Source organism: Pseudorasbora parva, chromosome 8, assembly GCF_024679245.1.
Source record: "Pseudorasbora parva isolate DD20220531a chromosome 8, ASM2467924v1, whole genome shotgun sequence".
Classification (NCBI taxonomy): Eukaryota; Metazoa; Chordata; class Actinopteri; order Cypriniformes; family Gobionidae; genus Pseudorasbora; species Pseudorasbora parva.
This window is the reverse complement of record NC_090179.1, coordinates 34,768,724-34,782,722: the sequence shown is the minus strand read 5'-3', so window position 1 is coordinate 34,782,722 and position 13,999 is coordinate 34,768,724. Positions and strand designations below refer to the sequence as shown.

At 36.5% G+C, this 13,999-nt stretch overlaps 1 protein-coding gene across 4 annotated transcripts in view; it reads left to right on the top strand.

Annotated features, from left to right (window-relative positions):
• zgc:172282 (leucine-rich repeat and fibronectin type III domain-containing protein 1-like protein) overlaps positions 1-13,999 on the top strand; it is a 164,788-nt gene that overhangs the window by 134,303 nt on the left and 16,486 nt on the right. For all 4 annotated transcript variants that reach the window (XM_067451012.1, XM_067451011.1, XM_067451009.1 and 1 more), the window contains one exon: positions 8,392-9,020. In XM_067451012.1, coding sequence (XP_067307113.1) covers positions 8,392-9,020 — 629 coding nt within the window. The remainder of the gene's footprint in view (positions 1-8,391; positions 9,021-13,999) is intronic.

Sequence of the window (13,999 nt, the reverse complement as noted above, 5' to 3'; positions counted from 1 at the left end):
AGGCAGTTCCTTACTAGCAGGCGTTACTTAAGGTTCAATTTTTTATGATATTTCACCTTGGCAATAAAATGAATTGCCTTTCCCCCCACAGCATACATTTGAAAGCATAGTTTTCTAATATTCAGTTTATTCAGCGTTTTCTTCTTTTCAGTGAAGTTAATAAATGACTGATTTATTTGTGGCAGGTGTGTGATAAACATGTTAGCATACTTAGCAACAGCGTTATTCATATTGCAGTTTACATGCTGCAGTGTTTTATTACTGTTGGTTGGATGCAGGGATTGGAGAATGTCATTCCCTCAAGGACAATATTTGAATGTTTCTGTTGAAGAATCAGCCTTAGGAAGCGGTGCTTGTTTTAAAACTCAAACTTACAGTCGTTCAATACTGGTTTTCTTTATTTCCAGCCGTTGTCAGACAGGTGATGTTGAGATTTCAACAGAATCGAGTAAGACAACAATAAACCGCTCAGCAAAAATGGAGACCGGCTTTGATTTGTGTGGCACCAGAGAGAAAAGGATTCTCAGTTGTTCACTAAATTATGGGTCTTTTAATTCGAACATTTTTATTGTGTCGCAGCTGCACAAAGTCCTCTATTGTATTATCTTTCTGTTTCTTTATTATTAGCAGCTCTTTTCTTTTGAAAGCTATTTTTCAGAGGGTCTTTGATGGCCTGGAATATCTCAGTAATAACTTGAGACTTCACTGGTGGCCTTAATATCATACAGAAAGGAAAGGCTCCCGACTGCATGCAAATGAAGCGAGTGTGTGTGAAGTGTGTTTGAGTAATGAATTAAGGTGCAGAGGGATCTGACGCATGCCATCTTCAATGGGAAAAACAAAGGCACAGTTTCTTGTTGAATGAACAGAAGGAAGGACGCAAATGAGAACACTTCAAAAACGGCTTGAAAATCAATAACCAGAAGTTGCATGTTTGTTTTTTTTCTTTCATTGTCATGTTTTAACATGATCCATATCTCTCAATTCATTCTTTTTTTTTAAATAAAATTTGACATTGGCTTTAAAGTGATGTTATTCACCCAAACAAGGAGAATTCTTATTCACTTCCATGTTCTTTCAAACAATACACCACCCCTTAACAGCATAAGGGTCGGTTCCTACAGAACACACTTTTGCTTTGGAAAAACTTGAGACACGATCAAATTCACACACAATGGTGAATTGGCGAAAAATGGAAGGTCTAATTTAGAGACCACATCTCTTTAACTTATTTTAACTTCAGCATTGCACATGCCCTATGAGAGATGCGAGCGCAAATGTCCATCTAGCTTGCGTGTACATTAATAACTAGAGCTGTGTAGATTACTTACAAATTGTGGTAATTGGTTACTGATTACAAATTACATGACAAAAACGTTTGTTAGTAACGCAATTCATGACATTACATATTTAAGGTAATATAATATGACTTTTGGATTACTTTTGACCTAACTTTATCACATTGATTTGAGTAGAATAATTTTGAATCATTTTAATATGAAAATACAAAGACAAAGAAAATATATTCCATTCTTTGTAATCAAGAACAAAAAGCATTACATATTATATATTATATCAGGGCATTTTTCTGTAAAGCCCCTACAATTCAATTTATAGATGCCTACATAGAACCTTGAAGGGTTATGTCAGGCGCTTCACATATACAAACTTTTAGATAGGGCTGGGTAAAAAAAAATATTGATTTCTCGATTTTAATCAATACTCACTTTTACAAAACAATATTAAGGGCCCTATCTTGCACCCAGCGCAATTGACTTTGGACACCAACGCATGTGTCATTCCTATTTTGCACCCGCGGAAAGTGCGCTTTTCCCTCCACAGAAGCACGTCGCTAAACTAGTGAATGAACTTGCGCTCCCTGGGCGGTTCAGCGCAAAAAAGGAGGCATGTTCCGGCGCAAACAATCCCTGGTGCTATTTTGCTGTTCCATTAAACAGTTGCGCCACTGACCAGAAAAAACCTAGTCTAAAGTCAGTGGTGCGTTGCACGTTGTTCATTATGCTATTTTAAGGGCGCATGCTTGACCATAATGTATAGCGTGCACAACGCGCATACACTTTGCTCATGAAATCTACACAGATGCAAGTTATTTTTGCAAATCATAAATTGTTACACACACACAAAAAAAAAAATATTAACACATTGTGGTGTGCCACGAAGATGTGAAAAAATAGGCATAAATCTAGCTTACAAATTATTCAGGCTAATTGTAGTAATTAAGGATCAGACCTGTTTGCCCAATAGTGGCAAGACATATACGTATATAAGGATATCTGACAAATTGGTTTGTCCGCCAAGAACCAGGAACAAAATTCGACTGAAAAACTAAAAAAAAACTGTTTATCCGACGCCTGTTTAACCGATGCTATTTTGGGTGGGTTTCTCCCATCCCCATACAACACAACTTCTCTGTCTTTCACTCCCTTATGAAAGGAAAATATATTTACCAATATATTACTTGAAATATATTTTATTATATTGTAAATATATGGAATAATATATTGATGGTATTATAAAATATATTATATATTCATGTGATATATTGCAAAATATACAAATGATTGCCGCTTTCAATATATTGCAATACATTGAAAAATATAAATATTAATTCCCATATATGTGAATATATTGCCTAATGTATTGCATGAAATTTTCCAATATACAGCAATATATTTTTGTTTCGTAAGGGCTGCTCTTACAAGAACATCAGTCACGTCGGCTGTGAACCGCTCCTGGCGTGCGCCTGGTAAATACGCCATAATAATAGCAATCCATAATGGAACTTGCGCACCTGCTTTTAAAGGGAATGTTGGATGACGCTCTGTGATTGGTTTATTCACTACACGCCCACCACACCTATGAATAATGAAGCTACTTCAGACCAACCCATTTTAGATTTGCGCCGGGCGCAAGAGCCATTTATCCCGCCGGGAAAATAGCAACAGCGCCGAGACCCGCCCACAAAGTTACTTGCACTTCGCGCTTTGACACTTGCGTTTCAGATCGTTAAAATAGGGCCCTAAATCCCAATTTGATCTTGTTTTCAGTTAATTAATGAATTAATTAATACATTGTAGCACGCCTCTCATCCAATAAATCACCAATTTTTTTTTGCTTAAGACTATTGATAAGATTTGTATTTAATTATTTATTTATTTACAAAATGTAAAAACATAAATACTGTTTTGGCGTTATGGCGCGAGATCGCTCTGCTGCAGCTCAGCTCAAGAGAACCGGCAGGCGGAACGCACATGAACGGATCTTCCTTTCGCCTTAATAAATGTGCCAAATAAACATGAATGAGCATCTGAAATCCCTGTCATGTTACAGTAGCTCAATCACTGTTTCAACCGCAGAAAGACGTAAGTAAAAAGGCTTGTAAACAATGTCATGTAACGTCACATTTACCTCAGACAAAACCCATCCAGTGTCCATAAACTCCTTAGTCTGCTAGAAAAAAATAACTCTGGAGCATTTTGCTAATTATATGCAACACATTACATTGGCTATTCAGTGTCATTTTTAATATTCTTCAATATTTAATGCATGTAGGCTATGTATGAATAAATCTTATTATTATTATTTACAACATTATTACGTGTAATTTAAGTGTTTGTATTCAAATCAGTTAATTTAGTATGCTAATGTAGTATCAACTGACTCCCTAGTTTACAGCGTTAGTTCAGAGATTTGTTTTCCTAGAGAAAATTTGCCATGTATTGTACCATCCTGATATATCCAAAATAATCAATATTGAATTGAATCAAATCAAATCAAATCTAATCAAAAACTGAACGGAATCAAAAGCTTGTTAATCGAAATCGAATGGAATTGTGAAATTTGTGTCAATACCTAGCCCTACTTTAAGCAGTTCCCATCATAGGATAATGATATTGATTTAGTTTGAATTAATTAATTTTAATTAGTTTTAGTTGATTTTCAATTACATTCTAATTAAACAGCTTGTGGACATACTTTATCAGTATACCATTGTGAAGAAAATAAAGCTGAACATGAAAGACATTACTCCTTATATAGAACCCTTTTTGCATAAAGGGTTCTTTAAATTTGAACCCCACTAAACCTTTTTTTTCCCCTAAGGGTGCTGTTCATGACTTGAATTTTCAATCTTTTTTCCCCCATATAAAGCTATAGTTTTTGGCTTGTTTTGGAACTTGTATTGTTGAAGCGGCATAACGTTTTCTACTTTTGTGTTCCAGAGGAAAATAATAAATAAATTCACAGCATTTTTAAATAAATATGAGATTTTCTTCTGGATGGCCTATGTTTAACACCACCATATTCTTATTCACCATCATATTCTTAATGCAAAAAGTATGAGAGCTAAAAACATCTTCCAGCTTGACTTTCCAGTGACCTCTGTGGAATTAAAGGCTAGGTTTTTTCCCTTTTTTTCCTACTCTGGTTCAGCAGTTCAAATGCTGCACGCTCTCTCCATCAAAACATCTCTGAATGCAAAATCTGTCCTTTTCTTAAGTACTTTTCCAATGTTGCCCTCTGCTGAACACTGGCACAATGAGTGGGACATCACTGATGACTTAGAATTCCTTCTTGATAATCAGCACAACTATATTTAGCATTTTATGAGATTCATTTATTAAATTTTTCAGTTATAAGAACTCTGAGTGTTTGGCATGATAGTGCATATGACAATGTTAATATGTTTGGTCTTGGTGAAATAGATCTGGTACTCTGCTACTGCTGTTATTGCCGTTTCTTGAGAGTAAATCCAGGACTTGCTACTGCTAATACACAAAATGCTGCTGTGAGCAAGTAAGACATGTTGCTGCTGCATGAATTACCTGTATTATATCTATACAAGTAGAGCTGAGGGAAGTGGAGGGTTAAAAAAACCGGATCACCGGTTCTTTTACGTCTTTACGTAATGACGTCATTTCTATCATCCCAACGGATGAAAATACATTCAAACACATCCCTATAAAGTATTTGTAATCAAAACGTAGTATAGTGATAATTATTATTGACATCATCATCATCTTGGATAAATTTTTTCATTTATGTTTTGCAACAGCACTCAATAAAGTTCACCAAATCGAACTGAATCGATAGTTACAACATCTACTTCAAGATATTAGTTTTATTTCTAGTTTGAGAGACTGTCACTGTCACTGTCGTGTAAACACTGATGTTTTACACAAAATAAATAAACTTACATTGACATAATACTTACACAAATCCTCAGTTCACCCGGGCTCATGTATTATCAGCATCAGCTGTCCCAGTCCGAGAGAAACAGTTCGGTTACGACGCTATCACGCATGCTCAGTATCTCAGCTCACCGGTTCTCAGAATCGAACATGTCCGAAAGATCGAACGTGTCCGATAGAAACGGTTCTCGATTCTGTACTGGTGATCCGTTGCAACCCGGTCGATCTGACTCGAGAATCGCTGTATCAGTGTGTGTGTGTGCTGCTGAGCATAGGGTGCTGAGCTGCGAACTGCTGCAAGCTGAATCTATATCAAACCTACTGTTTTGATTACATTTTAAAATGTATATCGACTTAGAAATTAAATAAGATAAAAGCTGTTCCTGAAAATATCATGCATTATTGATAAAACAAATAAATGTTTAATTTGACTGTTTTACAATCCATTGTTTCCAAACTTTAAAATTATACAGTGATGAGACAGCTTTGTTATGATGTTTCCAAACGTGATTAGTTTTATACACTTAACCTGTGGATCGTTCCTCTGAACAAATAACACGCATGCGCAGCTCATCGGCTCATCGGTTCTCAGTATCGAACGTGTCCGATAGAAACGGTTTTCGATTCTGTACTGCTGATCCGAAGATCCGAGAAGCGCTACGTTTGGTTACACGCGCATGCTCAGTATCAGCTGCTCGTGAGTTCATCAGATCTCTTAGCAAAACATGTCTCACTTCAGCTAACGATTGGAGTTACAACATCTACTTCAAGATATTAGTTTATTTCTAGTTTGAGAGACTGTCACTCATGTCAGAAAGTTAATAACTACAGTAACTTGTGGGATCAGCCTTGATTTGAGACGCGAACCGTTTAGAACGATTCAGTTCGATTTGGTGAACTGGTTCGACCGGTTCACTATAAAGATCCGGTTAAAAAGAACGATTCGTTCGCGAACCGGACATCACTACCATCTAAGGCCCCATTTACACTGCATGGTACAAAGTGACCCAATTCCAATGTTGTCCTCTTAATGTGGCACAGATCGGTTATGACATGTAAGCAGTAAAAAAATAAAATAAAAAAAAACATGGATTCTGATATCCTCAGATCGTATTCAGGCCTCACTCATATGTGGTGATAAATCTGATTTGAATCGGATATGTGCATTTGCGTCAGCCAAGTAAGCGGTCAAATCGGATATTCCCAAGTAAATGCGAGTCGTACGTCATTGAAAAGGGGATGGAGGTGAATGCCGTCAACTCAGGTGGACACGAACTGTGATCAAGGGCCAGATTTTTTTTTTTTTTTTTGCCAAGTCTGCATTTTCCATTGGAATTGGGCTACTTTAACACAGTTTTGATTTAAAAATGGGAGGGTTTTGTTGTGAAAACCTGGCAACCCTGTCAAGGGCTCTCCTGTTTTTCCTCTGCCTTAAGAGAGAAAGGCCTTTTACTTCCTTCTCTGGCTAAGAACGTCTTGGGCTGTTTCACCAGTGTACAGTGTAATTGTAAATATCAGATAGGGGTCGCTTTTAAAAGATGATGTAAGCGGGTTGTCAAAAAAATCGGATATAGTCACCAAATCAGAATTGTGCATCAAGACCTGCAGTGTAAATGCAGCCTTTACCAAGATGAGATATGGAAGACTGTTTCCACCATGGAATACTTTTGTTTTTTTATTCTCTCGCCAATTCTGAATTTATATCACGCAATTCAGACTTTATAACATACAATTTCAAGATATAAATTTCAAAATAGGGAGATATAAATTCATAATTCTGAGAAAAAATGGCAGTCATCCTCCTCAGAACTGTACTTTAAAGCATGCAATTGTGACTTTATATATTACTATTCTGAGAAATAAATTATTTTTCACATTTGCAAATTTAAATGACACAATTCTGACTTTATATCTCGCAACTGTCAGATACAATGTCGCAATTACCTTTTAAAATGTTTTATTATGTGGCAGAGACATGCTTTCATAATGAGAAGCCCTTATAAAAGCAAGTGATTTTTTTTTAACAAGCGGTACTGTGCAAGTAATCTGCTATAAGATTATACATTTAATACTAAAATATCCCTCAATATCCTTTTCATCGCACTTGAAATGAATTAAAGCAGTGTATACAGATTATATTAATAGCAATGCATTTAAACTGAGATTAAAACTGTTCCACCACTAGTTGTAATGGATAGTCTGTTTGATGCTTAGTCATGATACGTTGGATTAATGTACAGTATTAGTGCTTGGAAAATGCACAGATTAAAAAGAGCCAGGATTTATCTGAACAAAATTGTATGACTGCTGTGTTCTGTATTATGAGTACCATAGTTCTTGAAAGTCTCTCGGATCGTTGTCGTTGATAGATTCACAAGTGTTTGCTTTGAATGGTCAATTTTCAGTTACCCTTAATGATCTCTAATGACTTTTCGAATGGTCATTTGAAGCAGTAGAACACTTAATGCAGGTTTCATTACATCAATATCGTCCATTATTTGTCTAAAGGAAAATCATTTCTTCCTTGGTATCAACCCCAGTATAGTGTCTCATATCAAATGTATTTTCAATAATCTTAAGAGTAATCTTGATGATTATGTGTGAAGTAAGACACATACTGTTTGTAGATAAAGACATGCCTCAACAGTGTATTTTCCATACCGTCTCAGTAATTGCACATTAATAATGATTTAAAAAATATTGTGATCTTAGTGCACTATACAAGAACCTGGGCAGAGTTTCTAACATATTTATACTGTACTGTGTAATGTTTATATATTTCCACTTCACCTATAGATTTCCACTGCCTTACAGCACACCTTATTCATGTTGTAAATTTCTTTGGAAACCAATGTAATATCTGGGTATTGATTTTGACTTTATGTTGATGGAGCCTTTTAATAAAGAGTACATTTTTGCCTTCACTTTATTTAATGATGGGAACTAGTTCTGCAATGACTCGGAACTGCATTGCAGTATGTTATAGATTACATTCATCTTTGAGAATTTACATAATGTCCGTAATATTCAGAATTATGATATAATTATACACTTTTCTCTACTGTGATCATGTGGCCGTAGATAATACATGCACATGCTGGCTGAGTATAATCTTAATTATATTCATGTATTATCTGAGGAATACATGATAACGTTAAACTCTGCCCTGCCTGTCTTGCAGAATGATTCCCTCCACGAGTTACGACTTCCTGGTGCGGGACCTCGTATCCGGACGGGAGTATGACCTGTGTGTGCTGGCCGTGTACGACGACGGCGTGACCTCGCTGACCGCCACGCGGCAGGTGGGCTGCGTCTCGTTTGTCACGGAGACAGAGTACAGCCAGTGCCAGTCGCTCCGCAGCCACTTCCTGGGCGGCACCATGATCATCATCATCGGGGGGATCATCGTGGCCTCCGTCCTTGTTTTCATCATCATCCTCATGATACGATATAAAGTCTACAGCCAGCACGGGGCAGATTCTGGAAAGGGAACCGCCATGACGAACGTGCGCTCACAGACGAACGGGGGTCAAGCGGCGGGGCAGGTCCCGCGCTCCAGCTCCAAAATCGTGGAGGGCCAAGAGGCCTCGGGAGCGGGTTTAGGGGGGGGCGCCGGCGCAACTGCTAGTTTTAAAGACTCCACTGCCATGGTGCTGGTCACAGACTCTGAGACAGCCATGCAGATTTCAGAGATGGCCTGTGAGGACATAGTCTCTCCCACAAAAAGGCACCATCCTAGAACTTGTATAGAGCTCAAGAGACGTCCTTCGCTTTCCTCAAAAGAGGGCACAAGCACGGATGCACAAGGAGGTAAGTCAAAGAAAATGTAGTAACACTTTACAAAAAGGATCCATTTGTTAAAGGAGTCATGACATGAGAAATACAATTTGCCTTGAATTGTTGGCATATAAGAGGTCTTTGTACTATGTACCTCTGAAATCTGTTATTTGTTCACACATTTAATAAATATGATTTCCATTGGGGTGAAGGAAGTCTGGTTTCATGATAGACAGCCCATAACACAAAACCTATTGAACCTATTTGTATTCTGCACAAGTAAACTTCGCCCGTCAGCCCCAACGACAGAATCCAATGGCATGGTTTTGTTCTGCGTGTATGTCTTTTTCTGGCGCTTCTGGAAAAGTCACTTTCATTTATTAAAATGCGGGTATCTAATTTTAATTCTGACCTCATGAATAATTTAATCTGACTCTAGTAAATGTCATAACATTTGTAATTCAACATCTTAACAGTAGTGGTAGAATACAGCAAACATAATAAGATTGGGCCAGGTGGGGTCTTGTGTTCTCTTGTAGATCCCCTCTTCGTCTCAATACCCTTTCGTGGGCTTTTAAAACATCTTGCAAGTTTCATAGCTTAAAATGTCCTTATCATTATAAATACAGAATTTATTTAATCAGGCTCTTAAAATGGCTGTGTCAAAACCTAATAGAAACCATTACAATCACTGATGCTGTGTACACTGGAAAGAGTTCACAGATGCGCGTTGAGTTTCTGACAGTCCACATGCTCGAGTCTGTCGACAAAAGTGAAAGGACATTCGGTTTGACATGTCCAGTTTAAATTTGCGTCTCATTTACATTTCTGTACAGACTTCAGAACGATCCCAACATCATGAACAAGTAAATGGTTTATATGAATGGGGTCCCGGATTGCGTCGGAGGATTATATGTCTGTTACGGAGCATCTCGTTTTGTAAACAAGGTGAGGTGTAATGGAGAGTTTTTGCGAAGAACTTGTAGAAAGATCTGATCTTACAGCAGCTGTGAGTGTGATGTGTACCAGACAAAATACAGTTTTCTTAACTGATTTTGGGTATCAAACTAAACTTGCTGGTAAATGGTTTTAGGTCAACACTTTACTGACATTTTGGATACCACCTAAAATGGATGTAATTTGATTCAAAAAATTACTTGTTGAATTTACTTTAAAAAAACAGCATCAAGTGCTTCCACACAAATTTATTGAGTATTTTTTACAAACAACAATTTAGTTTTATGAACAAAAGAAATTCAAGTAAAGTTGAAAACATGTATTTGATTAAATCCAAACCATTTGTATTTGTTACTGTTACATAATATGTATATGTGCAGTTTACTTAATAATGGTGTTCATTTTATAAAAGTGTATTATAATAGGTGAACACATTTAATTAATTAAATTTACCTTATTACATTAACTATTTGCTCAACATGTGTAAGTGGAAAACTAAACTTTTAAATAACAAGCATATTTTTTTAGAAACAAAATGCAAAATTAACTTGGACAAACAACATTTTATTGAGGGCAGAAATCCCATCCAATAAATATGTGTATATGAGTATACCACTTTGCTGTATAATGGTAACCACAATATTACAGAAACTCAAATGTCCAATATAACTGAGCATTAAGTAAAACTGACTATACTCATTTTTAGTACAAACCACTCAGTAAATTTAAGTTCATGTAGATACATGAGGTTTTTTTTAAGTAATGTGAACAAGGATGATTTGAGTGCAACTAACAACAGTGAAAGTTAATTGGTTTGGGTGTTGACAGGATCTAGAATCTAATTCTAATATTCCTGTTATGAAGATGTGGTCTATAACAACACTGGCCTAAACCAAAACCAAAGGAAAATCACTTTATTTAAAAAGTTTAAGGTTGCTTTCAGACAATTGCACAGTCATTTAACCCTTTGACCGTGATTTTTTTAACAGTGCCTTAGCACTTTACAGCTGCTCGCAGTGCATATATACAGGCTATTCCGGGAATAGAGCTATTCACCTGATTCAATGGGCCATGTCCAGGTATTCCTTGAAGAGCTTTTCCTTTGTGGAATTTGGATTTATGGGTCCAATCAGGTAATTGCAGTTTCTAGATGAATGCTCATGGAATTCAAGAGGACCTCATCCTTAAATCATTAAATCGATAAAGTCCATTCAGTCAAGAGCTGGTGATGCAGAAGAGTGATCTTCCATGGTTCTCCTGATCCCGTCAGTCATTCAGGCATCTAATGGCCACGAATTAAAAGTAATCATCAGTCAACTATGTTAGTGCAGGATGTGAATTAAAATGTATTATGTCTGAAGGAGCACAATGACTCAGACTGGCTATTTCTATGAATAGGATCTGAAAAAAAGTATTTGCTTTTTCTGTAGATAGAAGTTATTGAATTAAATAGCCAGTCAGTCTGCCTGACAGTCAATCTATCCATCAGTCAATCTATCCAAACAGTCCAAACAGAGCAACTTTTTTTTCCTTCTAATAATAGATTTTAATAGTAATAGGGAAAATCATGTAGTATTAGCTGATTATATATATATATATATATATATATATATATATATATATATATATATATATATATATATATATATATATATATATATATATATATATATATATATATATATATATATATATATATGTATCTTAGTTATTCTATAGGTTATCTTCATGTGTGATATCCTAAAAGTTCTTACATCAAAGAAAAAAAAAACTAACAAATGAATGAACCAAAACACAAAAACATAAAAGACTTTGGATTCAAAAGTGCTCTCACAGGATTGTATTTCTGTATAGCTTCTGGTCCAAAAATGCCATCCCACCAACACAGTCGATAAACAACATAAAGTGATAAAAATCGGCTTTGTGGATTACATAATACATCAGAGGAATCTGTCTATGGCATAGCATGTTGTATTTGCTTTCTGTTCTACATGTGCAACAAACAGTTTGCGTGATTAGTTGAACAGCTAGAGTAGTGTCAGATCTTGACATCAGAAAGACATTTGCTTGTTGTAAATCCAAAGGCTTCGTGCTAGCAGAGAATTTGTTTTGGCACTGCAAAAGAGTCAGGATTACACGGCTATCAGGAATATTTGATCTTGATTGGTAAATTGCAGTATTCTATAAGTGAAATTATGTTGTATAATGGAGCAGTATATTTGACCCTTGCCCCCATCTCTGCTAGAAGCTTTTCTAGTCTCATTTGTCATTACTCAGAATAATGTTCACCCTAGTGAAAAATAAGTGCACTTTAGCATACTTTGCCCTGCAGTCAATAATTGTATACCTTAAAACTCCTCTCTGATCACCAAAATGATTCTTTTTTTTCTTCTGTGGATTCATGCCTTAAACTAGCTTGGAAGTAACTCTACACCCTTGCTTCATTAATATGCAAATTAACTCCACCTCCACTCACATGAGTTCCACTCTATCAACTTTTACTTAAGTTACTGAAGTAAGCGCTGCACAAAAGGTATCGCTCTTTACTATGTCAGACACATAACGGTAATTAACCTTTTACTGATTCCAATTCTTACTCTACCATCTGAATGCCTCAACAGAAACCAAGACTCATCAGACCAGGCAATATTTTTTCAACTGTCCAGTTTTTGTGAGACTGCAAATTGTAGCCTCTTTTTCCTATAGGGCTTGGGCGTCATGACGTCATTACTTGGCGTGGCGGCCATGTTGATGGCATCCTTTACTGCTACTCGGACTACTGCGCACTGTTTACAGACGTACTCCCTCTCAGTCGTGTGTCTTAATTTGATTATTTTGGCGTTATTTCAACTATGGTAAACCGTTGCTGCATTTTGGGGTGTAACAGCGCAACACATAATCACCATGGGAAATGTCGAAAATGGATTAACTTTCCACCGCTTTCATGCTTGGAGGCGCAACCACGGACAAGAAGTAATAACAGTACGATGTGCAAAAAGCAAGAATGGTCACACAATCAGATGTTTTTTTAGTGTTTATTTGCAAGTAGTGCAACCTGAGAACACAGAAATGTGTAATGCTACAAGGTAAAAGGTTACAAATAAAAAATGAACAGAGAAAACGGAGTGCAAGTTGTTGCACTTTATATAACGGAGTGCACTTTATATAACAATAATAAATACACTTTAAAAAAAAAAAAATTATTTCAATACTATATAAGCAAATAAATAGGTATCTATAAAATAACAACAAAAGATACAGAAATGGAGGAAGTGCAAATTATAAATATAGTAAACAATAACATTGCAATAACAAATAAAAACGGAGGCAGAGCAATTTCTTATATAATAAAAATAATAATAATAATATATACGTTTCGGTTAGACTTTATTTCGATAGTCCACTTTAAACATTCTACTATCTATGTTCGTTTTCAACAGCATGTCAACTAACACTAATTAGAGTATTAACTGTACTGTTAGTAGACTGTAGGTTATGGTTATATGTGTTGGGGTTCGGGTTAGTAGAATAAGTTGAATTGTAGTTGCAAAGTTACTTATAGTCAGTAGAATGTCTGTTGGAGACCAACAAAATAAAGTTTTCGTCGTCGTCGGTGCTCCGCTCTTTCTTTGGAAATTCATGTGGATCCAAAACTTTAATAGTTCCGATTTTGTCTCTATAGCGGTCCCTGCCTTCCCTATTTAACGTATCCCGGTAAATTCCACATCCCTTTCAGGATTTTAACATGTTTTTTCTTTCTCCCAACTCTGCTTCTCCTCATTCGACTTGCTGTATGTTTACATTCGCGAGGCCATCAACATGGCCGCGACGTCCCAGAATGCAACGCGGTGCCCAAGCCCTATTAGTAGTGGAGATGAGTGGTATCCGGTTGGGTCTTCTGCTGTTGTAGCCCATCCGCCTCAAAGTTGTGTCTGTTGTGGCTTCACAAATGCTTTGCTGCATACCTCAGTTGTAACGGGTGATTATTTCAGTCAAAGCTGCTCTTCTATCAGCTTGAATCAATCGGCCCATTCGCATCTGACCTCTAGCATCAA